This window comes from Vipera berus (assembly GCF_964194415.1).
Source record: "Vipera berus genome assembly, chromosome: 14".
NCBI lineage: Eukaryota > Metazoa > Chordata > Lepidosauria > Squamata > Viperidae > Vipera > Vipera berus.
Window position 1 is genome coordinate 9,468,023 of NC_138217.1, and position 26,373 is coordinate 9,494,395.

At 47.2% G+C, this 26,373-nt stretch overlaps 2 protein-coding genes across 3 annotated transcripts in view; one reads left to right on the forward strand and one right to left on the reverse strand.

Moving 5' to 3' along the window:
* The window catches only part of RFC5 (replication factor C subunit 5), an 8,258-nt gene extending 6,316 nt beyond the window's left edge, over positions 1-1,942 (reverse strand). Inside the window, exons 1-2 of one of the 2 annotated variants that reach the window (XM_081339412.1) lie at positions 1,850-1,942; positions 196-260 (exon numbers count right to left, since the gene is read on the reverse strand). In XM_081339412.1, coding sequence (XP_081195538.1) covers positions 196-260; positions 1,850-1,905 — 121 coding nt within the window. In that variant the 5' untranslated portion in view covers positions 1,906-1,942. The remainder of the gene's footprint in view (positions 1-195; positions 261-1,849) is intronic. The other variant, XM_081339413.1, reaches the window with a different exon arrangement.
* Positions 1,943-9,586: 7,644 nt separating this feature from the next.
* Positions 9,587-26,373, forward strand: part of KSR2 (kinase suppressor of ras 2) — a 121,387-nt gene continuing 104,600 nt past the window's right edge. Inside the window, exons 1-3 of the mRNA XM_081338742.1 lie at positions 9,587-9,694; positions 21,630-21,770; positions 25,511-25,661. Of these exons, the coding sequence (XP_081194868.1) occupies positions 9,602-9,694; positions 21,630-21,770; positions 25,511-25,661 (385 nt within the window). The 5' untranslated portion in view covers positions 9,587-9,601. The remainder of the gene's footprint in view (positions 9,695-21,629; positions 21,771-25,510; positions 25,662-26,373) is intronic.

The window sequence follows — 26,373 nt, forward strand, 5'->3', positions numbered from 1 at the left end:
CAATAACAATAAGCACAAGCAGAGTCATAAAAGCAATTCAGTGCTAATTTGTCATAATCAACAACCCTTTATTATAGTCCGTACAGGTTGGGAATGATGGCAACTGAAGTCTCCTTTTACTGGGAACTCAAAACTGAGGGGGCTGAATGCCCGTAAAGATCCATTCAAATATTTGCCCAGCCATTGAACACTTACTGGTATTCAGAATATCCTCGTGAGAAATTAGATCGCCAAGGGTCTGAGGCCGGTACTTCTCTACCCTGTCAATCAAAATAAAACACAGATTTTTCACAACTGGAGAATCCGTCTTTCCCAACAATTGGGGACTATTTTTTTATTTCTGTTTGGAAGATCTGAGCTAAGGAAAGAGAAAGTGTTAGGAGATCAAGAAAATGCACAGCTCTGCTTCACTCTGATGGGTCTACTTACGACCCAAATTGAGCCCAAAATTTCTGTCACTAAGCGGGATAGTTGTTAAGTATATTTTAGCCCATTTTACCAACTTTCCTGCTGCAGTGGTTTAAGTGAAAGAGTGAAGTTAGCAACGTGGCTGTTAAGTGGATCTGGCTTCCACCACTGACTTTGCTTGTCAGAAGGTCGCAAAAGGGGATCACGCAACCCCGGGACACTGCGACCGTCATAAATGTGAGTCAGTTGCCAAGCGTCTGAATTTTGATCACGTGACCACGGGGATGTTGCCACGGTTGTGTGAGTAACGGTCAGAAGCCACTTTTTTCAGTGCTGTTGTTAACTTTGAACATTAATCTGTGTTAATGCAGGAACACAGGGACCAAAAGTCTCCGGGTTCAAGCCTGCCACTTGCAACAAGCTGGTTTCAAAAATAAAAGTGCATGGCCAAAAGCCAAAGAAATAGCAGAGGTGCATTTTCTGGTGTCCTCAAGCACCCTTCCCCACCCACTTGCTGCTGACTCCGACTTCATGAAGAGAAGGACCAGGGGTGACATGATAGCCGTGTTGCCACAAAGAAGAGGGAGTCAAGCTATTCTCCAAAGCGCTGGAAGGCGGGACAAGAAGCAATGGATGGAAACTAACCAAGGAGAGCAGCAACCTGGAATTAAGGAGGAATTTCCTGACAGTGAGAAGAATTAGTCAGTGGAACACCTGGCCACCAGAAGCTGTGGATGCTTCACCACTGGTGGTTTTTAAGAAGAGACTGGACAACCACTTGTCTGAAATGGTATAGGTTGTCCTGCCTGAGCAGGGGGTTGGACTAGAAGACCTCCGAGGTCCCTTCCAACTCTTATTATTATTCTATTCTCTTCCATCTCTGTGCAAAATGCCCCTTTACAGGCGGGAGTATTTATTTATTTATTTTATTTATTTAAATTTTTATACCGCCCTTCTCCCGAAGGACTCAGGGCGGTGTACAGGGCAATAAATATTAAAAAGCAAAGTACAAAAGTGAAAAAAAAACAATCAAATCACTTATGCCCGATCTATACAATAGTAAGGGATGATGCACCCTCTGAACAATTCCTGGGGTTGCTTTGCCCCCAATTGCAAGCACAAACACACACACCCCCTCCCGGCAGCTTTTGCAAGCATAGCATAAAAACACCCCAGCCCCAGTCAGGAAGGTAAGAGCAACGCTCTGCACATGCTCAGAAGCACAGTCTCTGCAGAATGCATGCCTGGGCATACCACTGCGCTAAACCCCGCCCCCTAGAAGGGAATTCCCCCCTCCTCCACCTCCCCAAAGGAACAGCAGCGGTTCCTCGCCCCTATGCAAGAAGCCTAGACTAGAGGAACCCAGCCGGTCTCCTAGCAACGGAGCATCCTCTCCCCCGCCCGTTCTTTTCTTTTCTTTTTTTTTTGCCTCTCCCCCTACCAAGGTAAGTTCGCGCTCCTCCCGGCCACCGTCGTCGCCTCCGCCGAACGTTCCATTCTCTCTCTCTCTCTCTCTCTCTCTCTCTCTCTCTCCCCCGCCGGAAACTCCGCGCAGCCGCAATTTCGCGCTTGGCGCCCTGGCCCGCCCTGCTCTCGCGAGAGGTGGGGCGAGAGTGCCGCGCGGGAGCTCCGCCTCCGCCCGCGTTGCTAAGGCCTCCACGGATGGTCGCTAAGGGGCGCGGCCTGCACTTGCAACCTGCGGGCCGGAGAGGGCCGCGGCCTCCCGGCTGCCTCGTAAACTTAAGCCCTCGTCGCTTCCCAGTCGCTTGTGGTGGTGGGCTGTGGACTTTTGAGGCCCTGACGCCCGTCAGACGCCTCCTGGGCGCCCTGCTGTGCAGCGTGGCGTCTTGTTTGGGCTTGGAGGCCGAGCCGAGGGATGGGAGACCACCAGGAGATCCCAGAATTGCCTTTTATTAAAAAAAAAAAAGATGGGGGAAGGTGCAGTACAAAAAGCAATGCCAAGCACTTTACTTGCCGTTGCCGGGGAAAACCTGGCCTTGAAGTGAGGAGCCGGTGACTTTTTTTCTCCTTATCCTCAAATTTTAGCAGCTTTAATAATAACCACAACAAATAAGATGGGAAGAGAAGAAGGTGAGGCCTTCTTGGAAAAAAAGAAGCGGGGGGGGGGGGAGAAAAACAGTAATGAGCAAGCCAAATAAGGCCGTGAGCCATGAAACTGAAAACTCTGTTCTTACAGCGCAAAATGAATATTGAATCCAGGGAGAAATATTAATTGGAATTTCCATTACGTGGAGAGAAAGCCAGTTTGCGTCTGAGCTGACCCAGGTCCTCTGTTGGGGATTTTCAAATAAGGTGGAACAGAGTTTTTCTGTTGGAGTAAGACATGCTTTTCAGTTTGCAGAATAAGCCCAGAGTTCTTGGTGAAATCCACATTTTCGGGGTGTAATTTAACCCCACCTTCACAAGCTGAAGTCTGACCTCCTATCCAAACACGGATTAACAAAATAGTGCAACTAACCCAGAACATAGAAAGACAGTATCTCAAATATCCCAAATATTGCATTTCCAACTTTTAAGAAGTTTCAACCCAACCCTTACTGGACATCGTCTGTGAAAAAGGTGATTTAAGCACACTTGAAAATCACGATATAAATTCAGTTTTATTTAAGTGATATGTCAATTTGTTCAAGCAGAATATTGCAACACTTCCAAGAATCTGTGCACCAGGAGTCAAGCTTGGTGTAATTCTCTTGATTCAGAGTTACGCTCCCCTTTTGATTATAAGTTAAATCAGGATTTAATTGGAAGCCTTGAAACATTATTGCAATGATAAAATGCCTGAAGGTAACTTCCAGGTACATTTAAAATTCCTCCCTCTTATATGCACGGCCGTGTTACAGTTTAGTATCAGACATAATTCTTACACTAAACTGCTTCTGTCCTCTATTTTCACTGTAAATTGCGGACTTAAGAGGAAGGTTTGAAGAATCCTTATTGCAGTAATAAACATACTTGAAGGTAACATTTAAGCACTATGTTTAAAATTCTCCTGTTTACATTTCTGTGTGTTATAGCTTAGTGCCAAATGTATCAAAACCCTGGAGCTTTGTTTTTGTCTATTGACAAAAGCAACATGTTTCTAATTCCCTTCAGATGAGTTGATTTCAACTCTTAATTCTCGGCCTGCAGGTTTACATGATGACTATGGAATAAACCTTCCTGGTACATGGAGGATCACTTGTATACTGTACATTCTCCTCAGTGGGACCCTAGACTTGTGCCTCAAAGGGCTTTTTATAGCTAAAATCTCTGCTAAGTCTGCAACTGATTGCATTTACACATTATGCTAAGCCATGGTGTGTTTAGCACTTGAGGAGCCGTCACAAAATGAGGGGATTGACTTACTCTCTAGGCTGGGTACCGGAAGACAGGACAAGAAGTAATGGGTGGAAGCTTGTCAAAGAGAGATACAATCTCTAGAAATAAGGAGAAATTTTCTGACAGTGAGAGCAATTAATCAATGGAATAGCTTGCCTCCAGATGTTGTGGGTGCTCCATCACCGGAGGTGTTAAAAAATAGACTGGACAACCATTTGACTGGGATAGGCCGCCTGCCTTGGGCAGGGGGTTGGACTAGAAGACCTCCAAGGTCCCTTCCAGCCCTATTGATTCTATGATCTAAGTTCTAGCCAGTTTACTGGCTTCACACACTTAAATCTGGTTCATGAACCTCAGCAGATAAATTCACACAGCGTACTAACCCCTTAAACAAATGGCATATTGTTCAGTAACAAAGCCATGTCCGACTCTTTGCAACCCCATGGACCAGAGGACACCAGCCCCCTCCCCCTTCTTCCGCTGTCTCCTGGAATTTGCCCAAATAAAAATGGGATATTAGAGGTTAATAAGATCAGTGACTCCAGCAATTTTTCCCCAACTCGAGATGGACTGCATAAAAATCTATCACTTTCTTCCAGATGCCAGCCTGTTGACATTGTCACACTGTGGAGAAACGGAATGGCAAAATTGACCGAGTGAATGAAAGTGAAGAAGTCACCGGTAAAACCCAGACAACAATTTTTCCCCCCTACAGATACGGTAAGAGAAATTTACATGCAGAATGAAAGCCCATATTACTCAGAACTTGCTCTGGCACAACCCTTTGGGGTCTGAATTTATGTCACATTTGAATATGAATCATCTGAGGCAAGACACACACACACAGAGAGAGACAAACACTAGAAGTATTGTTATGAGTAAGTGTCACAATATACATTCAAATAAAAAGTCCAGGTGTTTTTGTTCTTCAGATTACAGATAAAATACAGGCAGTCCTTGACTAGCAATTGAGCCCAAAATTTCTGTTGCTAAGTGAGACAGTTGTTAAGTAGGTTTTTCCCCATTTGATGGCCTTTCTTGCCACAGCTGTTAAGGGAATCATTGCGGTTGTTCAAGTGAGTAACAAGGTGGTTAAGTGAATCTTCCTTCCCTATTGACTTTGTTTGCCGGAACGTTGCAAAAGGGGATCACGTGATCCCGGGACACTGCAACCGTCATAAATGTGAGTCAGTTGCTGAGTATCTGAATTTTGATCACATGACTAGGGGGATGTTTCAATGGTCGTCAGTGTGAAAAACGGTCATAAGACACTTTTTTTCAGTGTTGTAACTTTGAGCAGTCACTAAACAAATGGTCGTAAGTCAAGGACTACCTACGGTCATATGTTATGACCTCAGGCTGCCAGAGAAGTTTATCTACTTCCTAAATCCAGATGCTCAGGCTTTTCACTAGAAGAAACATGCTATAATACTTTCTCCATTTTCATTGCCCTGCTTTGCATAATCTCTCTCAAAGTTTTTTTCCCCCCTTTCTTTTTAACCCCATTGACGGGCTGAACAGAATGCCACGTTTGACAAGGCACCAGTGCTTTTTTTGTAAAAGAAAAAGGTGCCGGAACTCACACATGTCATTCAACCCACCTTGCCTACTCTACAAGGTTCCATCCGAAAAAGGTGCCGGAACTCCGTTCTGAGCATTCTATGAGAAAAAAAGCCCTGCAAGGCACTATTTGCATTGCCTGACCTCTAATCAGTAAGTTCAAGGGCGGGATATAAATGGAATTAAAATAAAATAAATAAAAAAAATATTAACCACAAGCACATTTATTTTTTTTATTTTATTTTTAAAAAAACCCCTCAAAGCTTAGTGTCTCCTTGAGAATTTCCACAAACACAGCTCAGTCACCCTACCCTCCTACGCCGAATTGTGACTAAAGTTTCAGTGTTGACAAGAAATGTTCCACGGGGAATCATGACATGCTGGTACCTATCTCCACTCAGATACGGTTGCGGGCTTCCCAGGCACATGTTAGATAAGAATGTATTAGAAGCGAGGGAAGGATTATCCGTTTTCTTGGATGTAAGCCTGCCTTACTCTTGACTCATTTGCTCCTTCAATTACCAAGGAAATTAGCACATCCCTTGGATGAGGCAGCCAACGGAGGGAGCCTTCAGACATGAGGCTTTAAAAAGAAGTTGCTTGAAGGTTGCCTCTACTTAACGTGCGATCCTTCCACAATTGTGGGTCTTTCTTTAAAGCAGGGCTGTCCAACGTTGGCGGCTTTAAGACTGGTTGGACTTCAACTCCCAGAATTCTCCAGCCAGCCTCCTTGGGGAGTAAGAATACCTCTCGTCTTCAGGCAGAGAAGTTTGGCATGTTGAGGTTTTTTTTCCAGCTTGCAGTGACCCAGTAAGAGTCAGGCATCTTCTCCTCTCCATCTGCAATCTTGTTCATTTAGTTATTGCGTATATACCGGTGTTCATTCATTGCCACCTTCTCGAGAAAGCCTTTATGACTGCGTGACATTTCTTGCCACAGTTGTTAAGCGAATCACGGCAGTTGTTTTAAGCTAGTAACAGGGTTGTGAAGTGAAGCTGGCTTCCCCTATTGACTTTGGTTGCCAGAAGGTCGCCGAAGGGGATCCCACGATCCCGGGGACACTGCAGCCCTCATAAATACGAGCTGGTTGCCAAGCGCCTGAATTTTGATCACACGATCACAGGGGAGACTGCAGTGGTCGTACGTGTGAAAAACGGTGAGAAGTCACCTTTTTTCCCCCACGGCTGTTGTAACTTCAAACAGTCACAAAGCAAATGGTTGTAAGCCGAGAACTACCGGTGCGTGCCAGGTGTGACCAAGGAGACGTAAACTGACTGAATGGAAGTCCATGGGGAACAAAGAGTAAGCATGGGTTCATCCCATAATAAGTAGCTGCCCCCTTGAGAATGGCAAGAATGTCTTTTGAGGTCAACGTCAGCTTTTGGAGGTTGCGGTGGGGTGGGGGGCTTCTAAAGATTTTTTAAATGAATACATTTGCGGTGTAGGAGCAATTTGCGGCGATGTGATTATACGGATTGGGTTTAGGCATCGCACAAAGCCAAAACGTAGCACGGTGACAGCTGTCAAGTCCAGCCCGTTGTGGCTTTAGGCAAGCAAACTATGATTAGAGCAGGGCTTGGAAGAATGGGTGACACATTCCGGCCTGCGCTTCTCCCGCCGTGTTAAGAAGAGTGTTTGCAAGCAGAAAAAAAAACCTTGTCGAAACTCTGGAATGAGGAGAATTGCATGTTAGGAAAGGTCCCAGGTTGGGGTAGGCGAAACGTGGACAGTTCCAGTCACGTCTCCACCTGTCCGAGGTTTGAAGCTGGGCCTCTCAGCCTCCAATGAAAGCGTTCACCTGCCACGGATGCCACCAGAAGGGGTGTGGCTGAATGGCAAAGCACCTGCTTTGCATGCAGAGTCCAAGGTTCATTCTTCTTACAAGCTGTTAGTGATCAGAGTAGACATAATGCCTCCATTTCATCTATCTAGATGGGAAAGAAGACAGTTTTGTTTATTGGCCAGATGTGTACGTTGCGAGTCTGGTTCCAGTCCAAAGGTGCTTTTTTCCAGAAGGCAACTGGACTTCCTTGATTTTATTCTGTTTTTTCCCTTCGGAAAAATGTTTTGCTTCCAAGACGGTTCTTCTGATCCAAGAAGCAAAACATTTCCAAGGGAAAAGCCCAGTTGCCTTTTTTTTTGGGGGGGGAAAGCACCTTTGGGACCACCACAACCTGGATGATTGAGGATCTCCACAGGGTTCTCGTTCAATTGCCAGCATCTTCTGGAAATAGTCCTGCAAGTCTCTGTAGAATGGAATAGAATGGAATGGAATAGAATAGAATAGAATAGAATAGAATAGAATAGAATAGAATAGAATAGAATAGAATAGAATAGAACAAGAACAGAATAGAACAGAACAAGAATAGAACAAAAATAGAATAAGAATAAAATAGAATAGAATATAAGAACAGAATAGAACAGAGTAAGAGTAAGAATAAGAATAAGAATTAAGAATAAGAATAAGACTAGAATAGAATAGAATAAGAATAGAACAAGAATAGAATAAGAATAAAATAGAATAGAATATTAGAATAAATAGAATTAATAGAATAAAATAAGAACAGAATAGAACAGAGTAAGAGTAAGAGTAAGAGTAAGAATAGGAATAGGAATTAGAATAGAATAGAATAGAATAGAATAGAATAGAATAGAATAGAATAGAATAGAATAGAATAGAATAGACTAGACTAGGAGCTGGAAGGGACCTTGGAGGTCTGCTAGTCCAGCCCCCTGCTCAAGCAGGAGAACCTATACCATCTCAGACAGGTGAATGTCCAGTCTCCTCTTAAAAATCTCCAGTGATGGAGCGCCCATGATTTCTGAGGGTAATCCTTGACTTATGACCAAATTGGGTTTTCGAATTTCCATCGCTCAGCAAGGAAGTGGTTGAGTGAGCCACATCCCATTTTACGACCTGTTCTTTCACAGTTGTTAAATGAATTGCGGCAGTTGTTGTTGAGTCATGCAGTTGTTAAGCAAATCCAGCTCCCCCTGCCCCCGCCCCCCCTGCCTTGATTTTGCTTGTTGGAAGGTTGCAAATGGTGATCCCACAATCCCCAAGACACCGCAATTGTCACATATATATAGGGCCTGAGTCCTGATCACATGACCCTAGAAGTGGGGGTCATGCTGTGGCCGTCACAAGTCGGGTTTTTTTTCAGTCCCCTTGTAACTTCAAGCTGTCACTCATGCCGATAGGAGACCCCTGGTCTTCTGGAGTGGCTGAACCACAACTCCCAGCAACCCGCAGCCAGCTGGCCAAAAGGCGGAAGGCTGGTGGGAGGTGTAGTTTTGCACCAAGGGGCTAATGAACTCCCCCCAGACCTTGAAATGAAACCCACAGGACAGCCTCCTTCAGCCCGGTGCTTCCTCGCCCCATAAAAAGCCCCCCCCCCGCCTAACCACCCGCTGCTCCCCAGTCCCCGAGCGCCAAGCTGCTGCGGGCCGAGGAGGACACTCTGCCCATGCTTCCAGGACCCCTTTTCTGGAAGGCGGGCGCGCAGAGGGGGGTGGGTGGGTGGGTGGGCTGGGGGTGGGGGGAAAGAGACCAGCTCGGCTGGAAAGGCGCCCAGCCCGCTTTCCTGGCGGCGAGGCAATTGGCTCGAGGCGGCAGGCAGCCCTCCTTGCCTGGCGGGGACGCGGAGAACCAGCCCTCCCCGCCTGGCCTCTGCGCGCCCCCGCCTTCGACAAGGCGGCAGGCGGGCGCGCGGGAGCCGGGCGGACGCTGCTGCTGCCTGCTGCTGCGGGCCAGGCGACGGGAAGGCAGAGCCGAGGAAGGGGGAGAGCGCGCAGCCCGCCTGCCCGCCGCTCTCCGGCCAGCCTCGGGGTTCCCCCTCCCCGAGGGTCGCCTCCCCTCCTCCCGCGCCCTTTCCCCGAGCGGGCTGGGGGCTGCCCCCGCCGCCGGGCGCGGAGCAGGCGGGGGAGCGCGAGGATCGCGGGGCAGCGGCCGGAGGGGCGGGCCGGCCACCCAGGTGGAGGGCTGGCGCGGTGGGGGCGGCGAGGAGGGGGCGGCCGCGGGGCCGCCGCCTCCTGGGGGGAGCGGGCCGCTGGCGGCGGCGGCGGCGGCGGCTGCAGCAGCGCTGGCGGCGGCTGCGTCCCCCTGATCCGCGAGGAAGAGGAGGAGGAGGAGGAGGAGGAGGAGGAGGAGGAGGAGGAGGAGGAGGCGGCGGTGGTGGCGGCGGCCGGGGGGCGAGCGATGGACGAGGCCGCCGTGCCGCCGCCGCTGCTGCAGCCGCCGCCGCCGCCTCTCAGCCTGCAGAAAGCGCTGCAGCAGTGCGAGCTGGTCCAAAACATGATCGACATCAGCATCGCCAACCTGGAGGGGCTGCGCACCAAATGCGCCACGTCCAACGATCTCACGCAGAAGGAGATCCGCACCTTGGAGGTAAGGGGAGGGGTGGGGGGGTGGGGGAGGAGGAGGAGGAGGAGGGAGAGGAAAGGTGCGCCTTCAGCCCCCCCCCCTACAGCCCCCCGCGCCGACGGCCGCCCCGTCGGCCGGCCGAGCCGAGTCCGGCCCGTGGGTACGTGTGAAGGAGCGAAAGGCGGAGAGAGCCGCCGCGGAGGCTGGGCGTCTTGCAGGTGCCCGAACGGGGCGCTCGCTCTTTTCTTTCGATGCAGGCTTGCGGCGGAGCTGAAGGGGGGGGGGGCGCGGGGGGAGTAGAGAAACGAGGATTTCCCCCCTTGCTGGACTTTTATAAGGATGATTTCCCTCCCCTCCCCGATTTTCTCTCCTCCACCGGACATGGGCAACACAGTCGCTCCTCCTCTGTCATCTCTCTCTCTTCCCCCCACCACCCCCCTTGGAGGCGAAATGCAGAAAAGCTCTCCTTTCTCCAGTTCCCCCCCCCCAGTGATGGTACTAAAGGGCCCTCTTTTGCACGGGAGTTAAAAATAAACTGGTATCTATGGAGTGGGGGTGGGATGGGAGAGGGAGGGAGGGGGGATGCAGAAAAGTCTCATTGGGTGGTTAATTGGACTGGGGTGCTGACAGTAACAACAAGAGCCCCGTTGGGGGCAGAAAGAGGGGAGGGGGCTTTGACACACGTGGCTGGGGACAGGAGAAGGGACCAGATCAATATGGCAGGGGGCATATGTGGGGGGAGGGTTGTCTCTGGAGTCTCTGGAGCTTGCAGCACTGGCTTGACTAGGTGAGTCCATGCAATGGCAGGGGTCCAGTTTTGTAGGAAAGCTCTACTTTTACCCAGCTCAGAGCTGAGGCTGGCAGGTGAAACTGAGTCAGGGTTTGCCCATCCTGGTAGTCTGCTCAGCTGTTCAGCGGGGAAAGTTCAGACAGTGGCACCCCGTCTCTTGGAGAAGGACTGCGAAGAGGCCTCCATTGGCAGGCTGGGGTCCCCGCTGAGCTGTCTGTTGAATCGAAAGGCATCACAATTAATTTCCCTTCAGGCCAGGTGGGTTGGCTCTCTGCAGACCCCCCCCCCTCGTCGTCGTCGTCGTCGTTGTCCGTCCTTCGAGGATTTGCAACGGTTGTGTAACTCCTGAGCACCACCCAACCGAATCTCCCCCCGGCCTTTTCTCCTGCCTGGGGGACGTTCTCTTTTTCTAAGCTGGTTTCCCCTCCTCCCTCTTCGCGGTGCCTGTATTTTGAGGAGGGGGACGGCTTCCCCTTTCCCCCAGGTTCTGGAGGTGGCTGCAGTTGCCTGGCAGCTGAGGAAACGGCAAGCAGCAGAAGCCATGGTTATTTATTTTATTCCCCCCCCCCCAATTTGTTTAAATGTACATGTTTTGTTACTGTTACAGCAAACAATCTCTTTATTTATTTATTTATTCAATTCCTATGGCCACCCAAATTGCAAGAGGGAGTCTGGGCGACCTAAAATTTGAGGAAAAGTAAAAACAAAAAAAAAAGTTGTGACCCACAACTTTGCCATCAAGCCTGCTCGGTGAAACTTTCCCCTAGCAATTTTCCCTTTCTTTATGAAACTTGGGTCTTCTCGATGGTGGCCCCTTCTCTATGAAATTTCATTCCTCCAGAGGTATGATTGCTTCCCCCTCCCAACCTGTTGCTGTTCTGATAAGGCCCTGGAAATTGGGGGGGGTGTTTGTCGACGGGCCTGGGGGCCCTGAACGGAGGGGGAGCAGATCAAGGTGATTGTCTGATTGCGCTGTTGTTGCTGCTGCTGCCATGAGGGTGGGTGGGTTTTACGGTTTTTGTGTTGTGAATTTTCAACGTTGTAAGCCATCCGGAATCACCTGTGCGTGAGTTGGGAGGCCATCTGCATTTGTTGAATAAATAAATGAAGTAAGCTGCAGGGACACACAGCTGCCTGTGCGGGAAAAACACAGCAGCAAAATTGTAAAAAAGAGGCACACCTCTCTGTGTGCAGGCGATCCTTGACATAGGACCGCAATTGAGCCCCAAATTTCCCTTGCTAAGCAAGACAGTTGTGAAGTGAGTTTTGCGACCATCGTAAGTCAAGGGCTACCTGTATTTCAGGAGCTAGTAGATTTTCTTTCTCCTTGCACCAGCTGAATTCTTTGTTGTCCTCAAGTTTATTGTGGCAAATGGTTGTGTTAGTCTGTTGTGCCCCAAGTTCCTAGTAACTCCTGTTTGCTTGATTCCTACCAAGATGGCTACGACGCTGAGTAACTCTTAGCAAGTAGTTTAGTTCTCAGAGTAGTTTATTTTAAAGGATTGGAGGCAGAAGCAGTGGAGTAGTTTGGCTGCTGTGGGAAACAAAGGGTAAAATACAGCTAGTCCTCAACTTACAACACTTCGTTTAGCGACCGTTGCTTTGGGCAACTTGTTCCCCTTTTAATTTTACACGGTGGGACAACAATAAAAAAAAGTGTGATTTAATAGATGTCGAGGGAAAGACATATTGTCAGTAAGCTTGACTGGTTTGCATTATGTTTCACTTCAGTGGCGGGCTTTCTTCCAATGCACTGTGGATTTAAAAAAGAAAAACCTTACTTAAAGGAAGAAGAGAAGGCAGCGAAGAGATTTTGGATTGTGTAAAAACCATTCCACTGAAATATAAATGAAGGAAGCTTCTAGTTTTTCAGATAGTGTGATTTTGGAAGGGCCTCAGTCAGCGTTCCTCAAGTTTAGCAAGTTTAAGACATGTGGACTTCAACTCCCAGAATTCCACAGCCAGCATGGCTGCTGGGGAATTCTGGGAATTGAAGCCCACACAGCTTAAAGTTGGCAAGATTGAGAAACACTGATTTAGAATGTTACGATTGCTTTGGCGGGACATGAATAGTCATTGCAGAACATTCCTGCACAACTTTTTAAAAACAATCTGTGGGGGAAAAAAGAAAGGCAATTAAAATGTGTCTTTGGGTAGATATCAACTGCATTTGATCACAACGAAGGGATTCCCAATTTAGCCAAGGCACTTGTTTTATGAACAAGAGGAATCTGGTTTGATCCCTGGCATCTCCAGCCATAAGGATCAGATTTTGGATAATGAAACGTAATTTGCTTTTTTTAAAAAAAAAAAAGATTCCGACAGCCAGAATAAACGACATTGGCCTTCTCTGTTTTGTCAAGGTGTGTCAAAAGTCCTGTGTTGGACTGTAATTCTCTCCGTGATTTCTTTTCGATAGACAATGCAATACAATCTGACATTCTTGAACGTTCATTATTACACTAGAACAAAAGCACACTGTGTTTTCACACTTGACCTTTGAGAGTTGTGCCTCGGTCTCTGCTTTAGGAAGCATTAGGCGGGCCGGGGGGGGGGGTGTCGGGAAAAAATCATGTTACTTTACGTACACTTAAGCTGAATTAAAATTATATTAGCGATGATTACTGTCTAAATGTAAATCTAATAATGAAACGTTTCGGTTTCGTGATGTTTGAGACCTCTCTGGCTAAAGCTTCCAGAGCCTCGTGATAAAATCTGTGAACTTTATGGATTTCTCCAACTTTGCCAACCGAAAATGGTGCTTCCAAAAGTAAAATAAAACCCATTTGTTGATTTACAAGGCCTCTGGCAAGTTCTGCCAAGATAGTGAAAAAGTGTAGCTGAAACAAGAGGCGAGGATTCCAGGACCATGGAAAGCTCCCTCCAAACAGCTTCTGCTTAGAAACGATGGAGGTGAGAGAGGTCCCCCCCAAACCAGGGGTAGGCAACCTCGGCTCTTTGACGACTCGTGGACTTCAACTCCCAGAATTCCTGAGCCAGCATGGCTCAGCCTGGCAACCTCTCCCTTTCCCCTCAGCATGGCTGGCTCAGGAATTCTGGGAGTTGAAGTCCACGAGTCATAAAGCGGCCTAGGCCAGGGGTAGGCAACCTCGGCTCTTTGACGACTCGTGGACTTCAACTCCCAGAATTCCTGAGCCAGCATGGCTCAGCCTGGCAACTTCTCCCTTTCCCCTCAGCATGGCTGGCTCAGGAATTCTGGGAGTTGAAGTCCACGAGTCATAAAGCGGCCTAGGCCAGGGGTAGGCAACCTCGGCTCTTTGACGACTCGTGGACTTCAACTCCCAGAATTCCTGAGCCAGCATGGCTCAGCCTGGCAACCTCTCCCTTTCCCCTCAGCATGGCTGGCTCAGGAATTCTGGGAGTTGAAGTCCACGAGTCATAAAGCGGCCTAGGCCAGGGGTAGGCAACCTCGGCTCTTTGACGACTCGTGGACTTCAACTCCCAGAATTCCTGAGCCAGCATGGCTCAGCCTGGCAACTTCTCCCTTTCCCCTCAGCATGGCTGGCTCAGGAATTCTGGGAGTTGAAGTCCACGAGTCATAAAGCGGCCTAGGCCAGGGGTAGGCAACCTCGGCTCTTTGACGACTCGTGGACTTCAACTCCCAGAATTCCTGAGCCAGCATGGCTCAGCCTGGAAACCTCTCCCTTTCCCCTCAGCATGGCTGGCTCAGGAATTCTGGGAGTTGAAGTCCACGAGTCATAAAAGAGCCGAGGTTGCCTACCCCTGCCCCAAACCCTTTCGGTCTTCCCTTTGACCCCTCATCCCATCTCCAGAAGAGAATGAATCATAGAAGGCCAAGCTCCTGTCATGGTGGTTGGATGTTTCCCCCCCCCCCTCTTCCTCTCTGGGATAAGTCCCCAGTGCTTCTGGGCAGAGGTGGTAAAGAAAAAAAAATAAGCTCACCAATTTAGGGAAGCAACTGTGAACTTTCCCCTTAATTTACAGGAGAAATTTACAGGCCAAAATCTCTCTTGAGATTTTGCAATGGTCACCTGGATTTAAGGAGAAACTTCCTGACAGTGAGGACAATCAACCAGTGGAACAGCTTTGTCTCCAGAAATCGTGGGTGCTCCATCACTGGAGGTTTTTAAGAGGAGACTGGACATTCACCTGTCTGAGATGGTAGAGGTTCTCCTGCTTGAACAGGGGCTGGAGTAGCAGACCTCCAAGGTCCCTTCCAGCTTCTATTCTATTCTATTCTATTCTATTCTATTCTATTCTATTCTATTCTATTCTATTCTATTCTATTCTATTCTATTCTATTCTATTCTATTCTATTCTATTCTATTATTCTAGTCCTTATTCTATTCTATTCTATTCTATTCTATTCTATTCTATTCTATTCTATTCTATTCTATTCTATTCTATTCTATTCTATTCTATTCTATTCTATTCTATTCTATTCTATTCTATTCCATGCCATTCCATGCCATTCTATTCTATTCTATTCTATTCTATTCTATTCTATTCTATTCTATTCTATTCTATTCTATTCTATTCTATTCTATTCTATTCTATTCTATTCTATTCTATTCTTCTAGTCCTTTCTATTCTATTCTATTCTATTCTATTCTATTCTATTCTATTCTATTCTATTCTATTCTATTCTATTCTATTCTATTCTATTCTATTCTATTCTATTCTATTCTATTCTATTCTATTCTATTCTATTCTATTCTATTCCATGCCATTCTATTCTATTCTATTCTATTCTATTCTATTCTATTCTATTCTATTCTATTCTATTCTATTCTATTCTATTCTATTCCATGCCATGCCATGCCATGCCATGCCATGCCATGCCATTCCATTCCATTCCATTCCATTCCATTCCATTCCATTCCATTCTATTCTATTCTATTCTATTCTATTCTATTCTATTCTATTCTATTCTATTCTATTCTATTCTATTCTATTCTATTCTATTCTATTCTATTCTATTCTATTCTATTCTATTCTATTCTATTGTTCAAGCAGAACTCTTTCCGGCCACGGGAGCTCTCCAAGGTAGTTTGGTTTTCCAGCCTGCCAAACCTCCCCCCCCCCCCCGCCCGCTTTTACATCGCAGTTGCGTGCTGGGGAGCGTATGACCTGTACATCTCAGGTGTTCCATCAACAGCCTCTCCTTCTCTCTCTCTCTCTCTCTCTCTCTCTCTCTCTCTCTCTCTCTCTCTCTCTCTCTCTCTTGTTTTTACTTTTTCCATTCCCCGTCCTCCCTCCCTCCCTCCTTCTCTGGTTCAGTCTTTGTTTTGGTGAGATCTTAATCTCCTGGCTGGGCCGAGCAGGGGGAGCCATTTCCAGCCGGGCTGACGTCAGTGTGGCTCCATCAATTACCTGGCACTAGGCACTGGGGGAGAGGTGCAGCTGTCGTCCTTCTCCCTGGTGACAGGCAGGTTTCTCGCCAGGCTAGCTGGGCCTGCTCCGGGAATTTACTCGCGGTGGCCCTGGGAAGCTCATCAGCCACGGCACCTGGGCTTAGCCCTCTCCTGCCTCTCCAAGTGGAAGGGACCAGGTGCGCTCGCTCAGCTGGGGGAGTTCAAGGCAATCCAGGCTTGTGAGGACGATCCCTCAGGCCCGAGGGTGTGACGTGCGGTTGTCAACCCAACGGCAGAAGAGAACTTATTTCGGAGAAGCCCAGAGGTGGCTTCGGCCGCCTGTTGTCTGGGGCGGAGGTATGTCACCTAGCAGGCGGAGCCGGGCCGGATTCACGCGACCCGCTAAAAGTTTGGGGAAAAGCTTGAGAGAGAGAAGCATGCGTAGTCCTCAGCGTGTGACCACAATTGGGCCCGACATTTATGTTGCTCAGCGAGGCAGTTCTTGAGCGAATTGTGCCCCTTTTGCGTGACTTTTCTTGCCACAGTTTGTTAAGGGAATCTGGCTTTCCCCCCCCTGCCCCCCCCCGGGACGTTGCTTGTCAGAAGGTTGCAAAAGGGGATCACGTGACCCCCTCCGGGACACTGCAAACCATCAAAAATATGAGTCAGTTGCTGAGCGTCTGAATTTGGATCATGTGACTATGGAGACGTTGCAATGGTCGTAAGTGTGGAAAAGAGTCATAAGTCACTTTTTCCAATGCCACTGTAAGCTTCGGTCACGAAGTGAACTGTTGTAAGTGGAGCATTACCTGTGTTGCCAGTTCTGCCTCTTTGTAAGGAACGTGGGACATGGACCACCATCTGGGTCTTCACAGTGGTGGAACACCCTCCCTCTGTAAATGCAAGTGTCCTGATCCAGCTTATATCTCAAAAATCAAGCCAAAAGCACAAGTCAAACTCTGCTGTTGGCCCTCCGCTGTTTGCAGAGGCTCCGTTTGCATGGTTTTATCTGGCGTTACATTTTTTTCCCCCTTAAATGTTTCTTTAACCTGCTGCTGTTTTGAAATTGCCATTTTTCTCATCTCCGAAAGCCCCTCCGGTTTTATTTACGGGTATTTTGCTGCTTTCAAGTTGTTTTCATGACTTGTTCGTTTTGTTTTATGTTGTTTTTCTTTTCCATGAGATGGTTTTACCAGTTGTTGTAAGCTATCCTGGGAGAATAATTTCGCTCAAACGGTGGCTTAAAAGCTCTATATTAAAATGCTTGTCAGTTGTGAGAAAGAAAAAACAACAACAACACCCAGGATCAGCGATTGAATGTGGCTGAGTGCAAGATACTAACTAGGAGAATAAAATCGTTCTTCTCTGCCTTGCTGAAGGGGTAACCCAGAGATTTTGGTTTGGCTCCTGTAGGACAAACAAAACTTCCTCCAGCTTCCCCCAATCTAGCAGAGTTGTACAATTCTCAGTCCTCACCTATATTTATCCTTTCCCCACTTTTCATCTCAACGCAGTGATGGTGCTTCAGCATCACATGCTCAACACACTGTAGTCATGCCGTGGTGCAATTAGGTAATTTTAGACTCGGGAACTGATTATCTTATGCCCTCAGTTTCTCCTGAGACGTTAATTATTCTGATGCATATTTATTTCTCCTCCAAACAAATAGTGTTTTAGGATCCAATCTAGGTCGGTCACCGGGACCAAAGGTTTCGTCTTCTGAGGTTTTGGACTTGTGCTGGAGCCCATCCTGAGGGAACTTTTCTCTAACAGTAGCATGGCATTTGATACTAAGATTGTTGGCCGAGCAGGTACAAAGACAGCCAGGGAAATGATTGATGCCTGGGAAACGGGCCCCTTGTCAATCAGCGGGAGGGCTGATTTACCACCAACTTATCAGGTACTTAGGAATTGAGGGTTTGGAAGCACAAAGAAACAACAGCCAATGACTTAATAGCCAGCCATCAACACCCCAATCAGCAAATAAAAAGCCACAGGCAACCAGGCATCGCATAAATACTACATATAGAATATGTGCCCAAAACATACATTTTGGTAGAGAGAAGTTCTCTGAGGATGGGCTTCAACATGAATCCACAAGCTGGGAAGACTAAACTTCTGGTCCCGGTGACTGATCTAAATTGGATTCTGCAAACATTATCCTGGGGTACGTACGGTATATCTGTGAAATAATGTTTTCCGGCAAGCCATTCCTCAGTTAAAATGCATGGGGAGGTTTTGATTTGGCCAGACCTCAGTTGAAATGACAGATTTTGCAATATTTCCATTACTAGCTCTATAAACAATTCTGCAGAATTTACTTGGATTCCCCCATCCTCATCCTGGCAGTCTGGAATAACCCTTCCCTGGAAAAAGTGGAAGCTTCTGATTCGGAAGCAGGTTGGGATAGGCCTCAATCAAGACAGTTTCCCATAAAGTCAGAAAGACCTCTTCTGACTTCTAAAATGTTTTGTTTTGCCAAGGCTGCTCCAAAGCCAGAACATTTCAGGAGCAGAATATTTTGCTGCTGCAGGGGTCTAGTCCACGGGGAGGAAGGCATCCATGAGTGTATGAACATTTCTATCTTGAACGCCTGCTGCAATGGTGGTTAAAGGCCTTAAAGGTAAAGGTAAAGGTTCCCCTGCACATGCATGCTAGTCGTTTCTGACTCTAGGGGCCGGTGCTCATCTCCGTTTCAAAGCCGAAGAGCCAGCACTTGTCCGAGGACGTCTCCGTGGTCATGTGGCCGGCATGACTAGACGCCAAAGGCACACGGAACGCCGTTACCTTCCCACCGTAGTGGTCCCTGTTTTTCTACTTGCATTTTTACGTGCTTTCGAACTGCTAGGTTGGCAGAAGCTGGGACAAGTAACAGGTGCTCACTCTGTTACACGGCACTCGGGATTCGACCCGCCAAACTGCCGACCTTCCGATCGACAAGCTCAGCGTCCTAACCCACTGAGCCACCACGTCCACGGGGAGGAAGGCATCCATGAGTGTATGAACATTTCTATCTTGAACGCCTGCTGCAGTGATGGTTAAAGGCCTTATGGCCTGGCAAAGAAATTGACCTAATAGTAGACGTCTTCTCAACAGTTTTGCGTTTTGTGCCTGGACAAGCTATAGCCATTAGACCCGCTTTGTGAATGGGTGAGAATAAACAGGAGAAGGGCTGTATGCCTCTGAGACAAATGTCCAGTCACAATACACAAAAAAAAAACCCCAAGAACTTTTTAACAGAGATATTTTAGTACATACTCTGTTGTTGTTGTTGTTGTGTTTTTTTAAAAACACCACTCTTCCAAAGCTGACCTCTGTCCTGTAAAGCAGGGGTCCCCAACCTCTGGGCCGTGGACCAGTACCGGGGCCGCAGCATGACAGCAACCGGTCCGCACAAACAAGCATCTCCAGGATGTAGGTAGCACACAAAACCACACACTCTCCGGTCCGCGGAAAAAACCTCTCTCTGCGGATCCGGTCCCTGGTGCCCAAAAGGTTGGGCACCTCTGCTATAAAAAAAATTGGGTTGGTTTAAACCCATGGAGGAAGAACTGGGAACCCAATGAAGGCGCTGGGCAGAAAAGGTGGTCTCCAACTGTCAAAAGAAACAGGTGAATTGGAATATGAAAGTTTGGGTTTCTTTGATTATGATTCATGGTTTGTTAGCAGATGCAAAGCCAAGAATTCTAATTTGGTCGAATTGAGGAGGGGAATGACATCTTAATCTTCCTAATTTGTTATCGGCTTTCCACGACAAAAGAGGGCAAGCACATAGAAGTTAAACGTTTGTTTGTTTGTTCTAATTCTATATCAGGGCCAAAACAGTTTTGTTCATGATCCATTCCCTTAACCAAATAACCGCTCTCATTTTTGCAAACTGCTTTGCGAAGGCTGTTTACCTTGAAAAATGAGATAGATCGACTGAAATTTGTCAACAAGGCTTTTTTTTTTAAAAAAAAAAATTATATTTATAAATCCCCTCTCTACTTTGCTGGTGAAGTGTGATAAGCAGATTGTGTGAATAGGGCTTTAGGTATCTGATGGAGGAGGACTGTCAGGTGCGTGAAAAAAAAGAGCTCTCATTAAATATAAATGGAAATAGAATTGAGAAAGCTGATAAATTTACAAGGCCTCAGTTCTCACTATGACCTTTGCAGGCACTACATACCCGCTGATAGGTAATTTGGAGTCTGTTAACCTCCACGCCCTACCTAATTTTATTATTTTCTAAAGACTAATTTAAAAGAAATAATTGGGAAGCTAGCATGAAACCAATCTAACTGCCAGCCTCAAGCATAGAATTTTGTTTCTCATTAGGTTTCCGGGGTTTGTTTATATGTTGTGCACATTTCTTTAAAAGAATACTGATAGTGTGCAACTTGAGTTGTGCTTACACACGTGTCCGGCACCTTCACCTCTCAGGAAAGAGGCACGAAGTGAATTGGATAGCCGGTTTGGTGTAGCGGTGAAGGTGCTAGCCTGGAAACCAGGTGACTGTGAATTCTAGTCCCACTTTAGCTATGAATGGTGGCTGGATGGCTGAGTGCAGTCCCTCTGCCACAACCCTGCCCAACTCACAGGGTTGTTGCCATGGGAACAATTGGAAGAAGAAGGGGTATCCTGTATGTTTGCTGCTTGGAGTAATGTATCAAGTAGTAACAATGGGGTAAAAAGTTAATCAGTAAAGAAACACGTTGGCAGAGGTCAAGCGAGAAGACTTTGGTTGAAGCCTTCCCTCAGCCAAGAATCTGGCTGTGGGACTTTGGATCAGTGCCTTCCTCTGGAGGCAATTTCCAAGTGATCTATTGGAGAAGGTGCTGCACTAGGACTGAGGAGTCCCAGGTTCTGGTCCTCCCTCGGGCATTCTCCGTCAACCTCGGAATCAATATGTAGTAGGGGTGACGGTGCTAAAACCAGGTCCTAGTTCCCCCCCTCAGCCACCGAAGACCTGGAGGACTTAGGGCTAGTCCCCCTCTCTCACGTCAAGAAGCAGAATGCTGTTGAAAGCCCCCATGCTCTCATCCTCTAACGAACAGCAGGAATAACCTTGAGGTCCAGGAGGAACAGATGCAACCAAGGCAATGGTTGAAATCTGAATCTGGAGCAGAACTATGATTAGAGCCAGTGCCTCAGACATGACCCTTGCCGGTTCTCATCGGTGGGAGTGGGTCGGTGGGTGGGGAGCATACTCAGACTTGCACGATTTTGCGACTCCAACCTTATAAACAAAGCGGTGCTTGCATTCATGTCTCTGGTCTCCCAGTCTGGCCTTTGACCCCCCCCCCTCCCTTGGGCTCATCCTGGTCATCTCCTACAGCTGAGCTTGTCGGCTGGAAAGCCGACAGCCTGGGTTCGAGACCCGAGCACCGCGTGATGCGCGAGCTCCCGTCACCAGCTCCAGCTCCTGCCAAACCTAGCAGTTGGAAAAGCGTGCAGAATGCGAGTAGATCAATAGGTACCACTTCGGTGAGAAGGTAACAGCGTTCCGTGCACCCCAGCCATACGGTTGTGCCGGCCGCATGGCCACAGAAGCGTCTTCGGACAAGCTCCCTCGGCTGAGAAACAGAGATGAGCAGCTTCCCCCTAGGGTCAGACGCGATTGGGCAGGGAAACCTTTATCTTTACCTTGAGATTTGAGAGATTTATTAAATTTCTATGCCGCCCTTCTCCCCAACGACTCAGGGACCTTGATATGCATATACACACACTCACTCACTCAACGTAATGGGACACTGGGGAGGAAAACATAGGAAACGTGCGCTTGGGGTGGCCGGGAATTGCCTCCGTTCATCCCAACGTCTCCCCTAACCCTCTCTCTCCGTCTCTTTTTCAGAGTAAGCTGGTGAAATACTTCAGCCGCCAGCTCTCCTGCAAAAGGAAGGTGTCTCTTCAGGAGAGAAATGCCAAGCTGGAGGGCTTCCCGCAGCTCTGGCACTGGTTCCGCATTGTCAACATCCGCAAGGAGGTCATGGAGGTGAGCGAGGCCCGGATGGCGGCAGTTACTGGCCCCGGTTTCCCTCGGCGTCGTTAGCTCCGGTTGCTCTTCTTCCCTCCTTGCAACCGAATTAGAGCTGCCGGTTTAGGGCCGTACTCTCTCCTCCGGTTGACTGAATTTGTTCTGAGAGATCTTTGGTGCTCCCTGAGCTCGATTGTTTTCTTGCAGATGTTTTCTTGCAGATTCTCCAACTAGGTAGCTGACCAGCTTTGGTGGGGTTACCTCATTTGGGTAATGAAAGTTCTGCAAGACCCAATTTAGTTGGGTCATGAAACGTCTGCAAGGAAACAACCAAGCTCAGAGAGCACCAAGGACCCCATAATCCTCCTCCTCTTCCATTCCACAAACCCCATTCCCTCCTCGCACTGATAATATTATCTAGTTGGGTCATGAAACATCTGTAAGAAAACAACCAAGCTCAGAGAGCACCAGGAACCCCATAATCCTCCTCCTCCTCCATTCCACAAACCCCATTCCCTTCTCACATTGATAATATTATCTAGTTGGGTCATGAAACGTCTGCAAGGAAACAACCAAGCTCAGAGAGCACCAAGGACCCCATAATCCTCCTCCTCTTCCATTCCACAAACCCCATTCCCTCCTGACACTGATAATATTATCTAGTTGGGTCACGAAACGTCTGCAAGGAAACAACCAAGCTCAGAGAGCACCAGGGACCCCACAGTCCTCTTCCCCCTCCTCTCCACAACCCCCACTCCCTTCTAGTATTGAAGAGGTTACAGCATTAGGTAATGAAACGTCTGCAAGGAAACAAGCAAGCTCAGAGAGAGCAGCTCGTTTCCACTTTGGGCTACAAATATTCTCCTTTATTGGTTAATATGTTTCTTCTTGTGCAAATCCCAGAATATTCGGAGGGTGGAAAACTTAGCCTTCCCAGAAATTCTGACCCTGGATTTTGTATTAGCTCTTCTAATGAGGTGGGAGTCATCTAAAAATGGGTCGTCTTGCCCCTCCTCCTTAACCTCCATAGGCAACTGTGGAGGAAGGGAGTTGTGATGGCTACAGAGTTCACGGGAAGACCTGAAGCCAAGAGAGACTCCCGATAGAGTGTTTGTGTAAGGACCCACTTCAACTAACCACCCACGAAAGCAGAACTCTTGAAACTCGTGGGCATCGTCCCGAAAGGAAACTTTTATTAGGGGTCAGTGACGGTGAGGAAGTCAAGGCGAGATCTGGGGGAAATCCCGCGCAGACGGTATAGTTAAGTCAGCAATATTCCTCCTCCCACCATTTGACATTCAGCCAATCCACCGCTGGTGTGATAGGCGGGTAACTGGCCCAGTTGGCGGGCATCTCAAGATCTTCCCCAGCGTTCGTTTCTCTGTAACCGTCTCCCTGATAATGGAGATGCATTCCTTTCTCAGATGGAGGAGGCAGGAGAGGGAAAGTAGAAAGCGAAAGTTATCCCAAGGTTTCCCCCCCCCCCCCCGCAGAATGGCAGGCCCCAAAAGTTGAATATAAATGCAAGGAAAAAGCCTGGAAGCCCTAATGACCATGACTCATGCTGTCATGACTACTAGACTAGACTCCTGCCGTGTTTATTACATGGGGCTGCCCTTGAAGATTTCTGTAGGAGGAAGAGGCAGAACCTGGGGGCGGAGTCCAAAGGGGAAAGAGGCCTAGAATCCCTACATAGTCACAAAAGCAAACGAAGCCCAACTTCTCTTGAATTCTGTCGACCCTTATCTAACTCCAAGTAGATACTAACCTTGAGTTGAGAAGATTAATGTGGCAGTGAAAGACCAGGTCCACACAAACAGGTCCAGTTAAACTGATTTATTGCTACTCAGGCCTATGCACAGGAATGACAGGTTTAGAGACATGAAATGTAAATAAACCAATAATGTGTAAATAGTAAGAATAATCCTGCGAACCGTTTGCCCAGTTTTTATTATAAAGCAACCGTTTACTGCTTTAATTCTTGCAAAACCTCTGCAATTCTTGATTGTGGCAACATACAAATATGATATAGAGACATAGATAAAAAGGACCCGCGGTGGATTGATTGCTTCCCAGAAGCTATAATGCAGATAATTGGAGAAGGGCAGCGAGAAGAACAACGTGGACAATCTCATTGAGCCAAGAATGAAAAATGCTTTCATTTAAACCGAATACCAATGTAAAAACAATTCAGTCCATGTCATTGATATTCCCCATATATTGAGCATGATGTCACATTAACAGTTTCAGTTCTCCACAACTTTTCAGATGTTTTATGGGCTGTATGCAACTCTGGATAAAGATGTAAATGAGACAATTCTTAAACGGTGTATTTTTTCAGTGCATGATTGCAATACAAACACAAGAGGGCAGCAGTGCTCTATCTTACTGAACATTGGAGAGAGAGAGAGAGAGAGAGAGAGAGAGAGAGAGAGAGAGAGAGAGAGAGAGAGAGATTTTCACAGCTCCAGATGTGGGGTTTGCATTATGATGTTCATCATAATAAGAGTTGATAACAAGGAAGAGGAATCTTACTGAGTAAAGTTGTGTGGTTATTAGTAAAATTACGTTTTTCTCTCTACCTGAAGTCTACTACTGTTACCCCAAACTCTGCCTTTTGCAATTTCACAAGTTTTCTTTTGTTAGGAAAGAACCTTCTGTTTTTCCTCTGTAATTTTCAGGGTGACTGAATTTATTTTGCATTTCCCTTGGTGGTTCTTGGAGAGATGGCTTTAGAGGTGATGGGAAGTACATCTGCTGGTCTTCCTATTTTTTCGTCCCATCTCTTTGTAAACTCCTGGCTGCCCAGAATTCCCATCCTGAAAAGCCAACGGAGCAGAATATTTGTAGTTCAGGGTTGAACTACGGAGTCCTTGGTTCTCTCTGAGCTTAGTAATTTTCTGGCAGATTTTCTAGCTAACTTTCTAGATATTCAGCCATTAATCGTACCGATCAGCCATCAAGAGACACATAAACCACAGATGCACACAGTTAAAATAAAAAATAAAAAAGCTAAGAAGGAAATAAAAAGACCAGAATATTCCCTTTCCAGCAGCCAACGTACAGATAAGCAGGGATTAGAACTGGACAAACAAATCAAGCAGAAAACAGTAGCCCAATCAAGAAACGACTAAGGAAACACACATCCAAGCATTATATTTAAGAAGAGACTAGATCCGTGGTGGCGAACCTATGGCACGCGTGCCACAGGTGGCACGCAGAGCCCTCTCTGTGGGCACGCGCGCCGTCACCCCAGTCCTAAGCCTTCAGCTGGGTTTTAAAAAACCTTTCTGCTTTAGGCCTCAGCCACCGTGTGCAAAAAAAAAAAAGGTTCAATCAATCAATCAATTTCAACTTCTCGCAGGGAAAAAAAAGATCTCGCAAAGTTGGAATTGATTGATTGAACTTTTTAGTCTCACCCAGTCTGCCGTTATCACCGAAGCCACGCCCACCCAATGGGCCGCACCCACCCAATGGGCCACACCCACCCGGCAGCCAACGATACGTAAGTGGGTTTTGGGTTGCAGTTTGGGCACTCGGTCTCTAAAAGGTTCGCCATCGCTGGACTAGATATTCACCTGTTTGAAATGGTCTAGGTTCTCCTGCTTGAGCAGGGGACTGGACTAGATGACCTCCAAGGTCCCTTCCAGATTTCTATTCTATTCTATTCTATTCTATTCTATTCTATTCTATTCTATTCTATTCTATTCTATTCTATTCTATTCTATTCTCACCGCTCTTTCTCTCTCCTCCCTTAGGAAATTGCCTCGGGGCAACTGAGTCTGGAAGACCTTTTAGAGATGACAGACGACCAGGTCTGCAAGACGGTGGAGAAATTTGGGGCTAACTGGGAAGAATGCGCTCGCCTCAACGCCTCGCTCTCCTGCCTCCGGAACGTGTATAAGTCAGGTGCGGGAGAACCCAATGGCCTTCCCTTCAGTCAAAGCCCGGATGTCTGGCTCTGCTGTGCAGCTTCACTACCCTGTTGAGCATGTATAATAATAATAATAATAATAATAATAATAATAATAATAATAATAATAATAATAATAATAATAATAATACTACAAAGACCTACAAATAGAAATAGAAAGACTGTGGCAAAGGCAAGCAAGGGTGGTACCAATAGCAATAGGCGCCTTGGGTGCAATTCCAAAACAGCTGGAGCACCACTTGGACACCATCATCAGCACTGACAAATTCGCCATCAGTCAATTGCAAAAGGCAGCCTTACTAGGAACTGCTTCCATCCTGCGACGAAATCTGTAATTTCATCAAACATCCACCTCTGCCTATCCCAGGTCCTTGGTAAGGACTCGATAGGTAGACAAAAATGCCAAATCCAGCCTGAACATCTGGCTGACTGCGATGATTAATCATCATCATCATCATCATCATAATGTTGGAAGGGACCTTGGAGGTCATCTAGTCCAGCCCCCTGCTCAGGCAGGAAACCTTATACCAGGGGAAGGCAACCTTGGCTCTTTTATGACTTGTGGACTTCAACTCCCAGAATTCCAGAGTCAGCATGGCTGGTTCAGGAATTCTGGGTATTGACGTCCACAGGTCATAAAAGAGCCAAGGTTGCCTACCTCTGCCCTATACCATTCTGGACAAATGG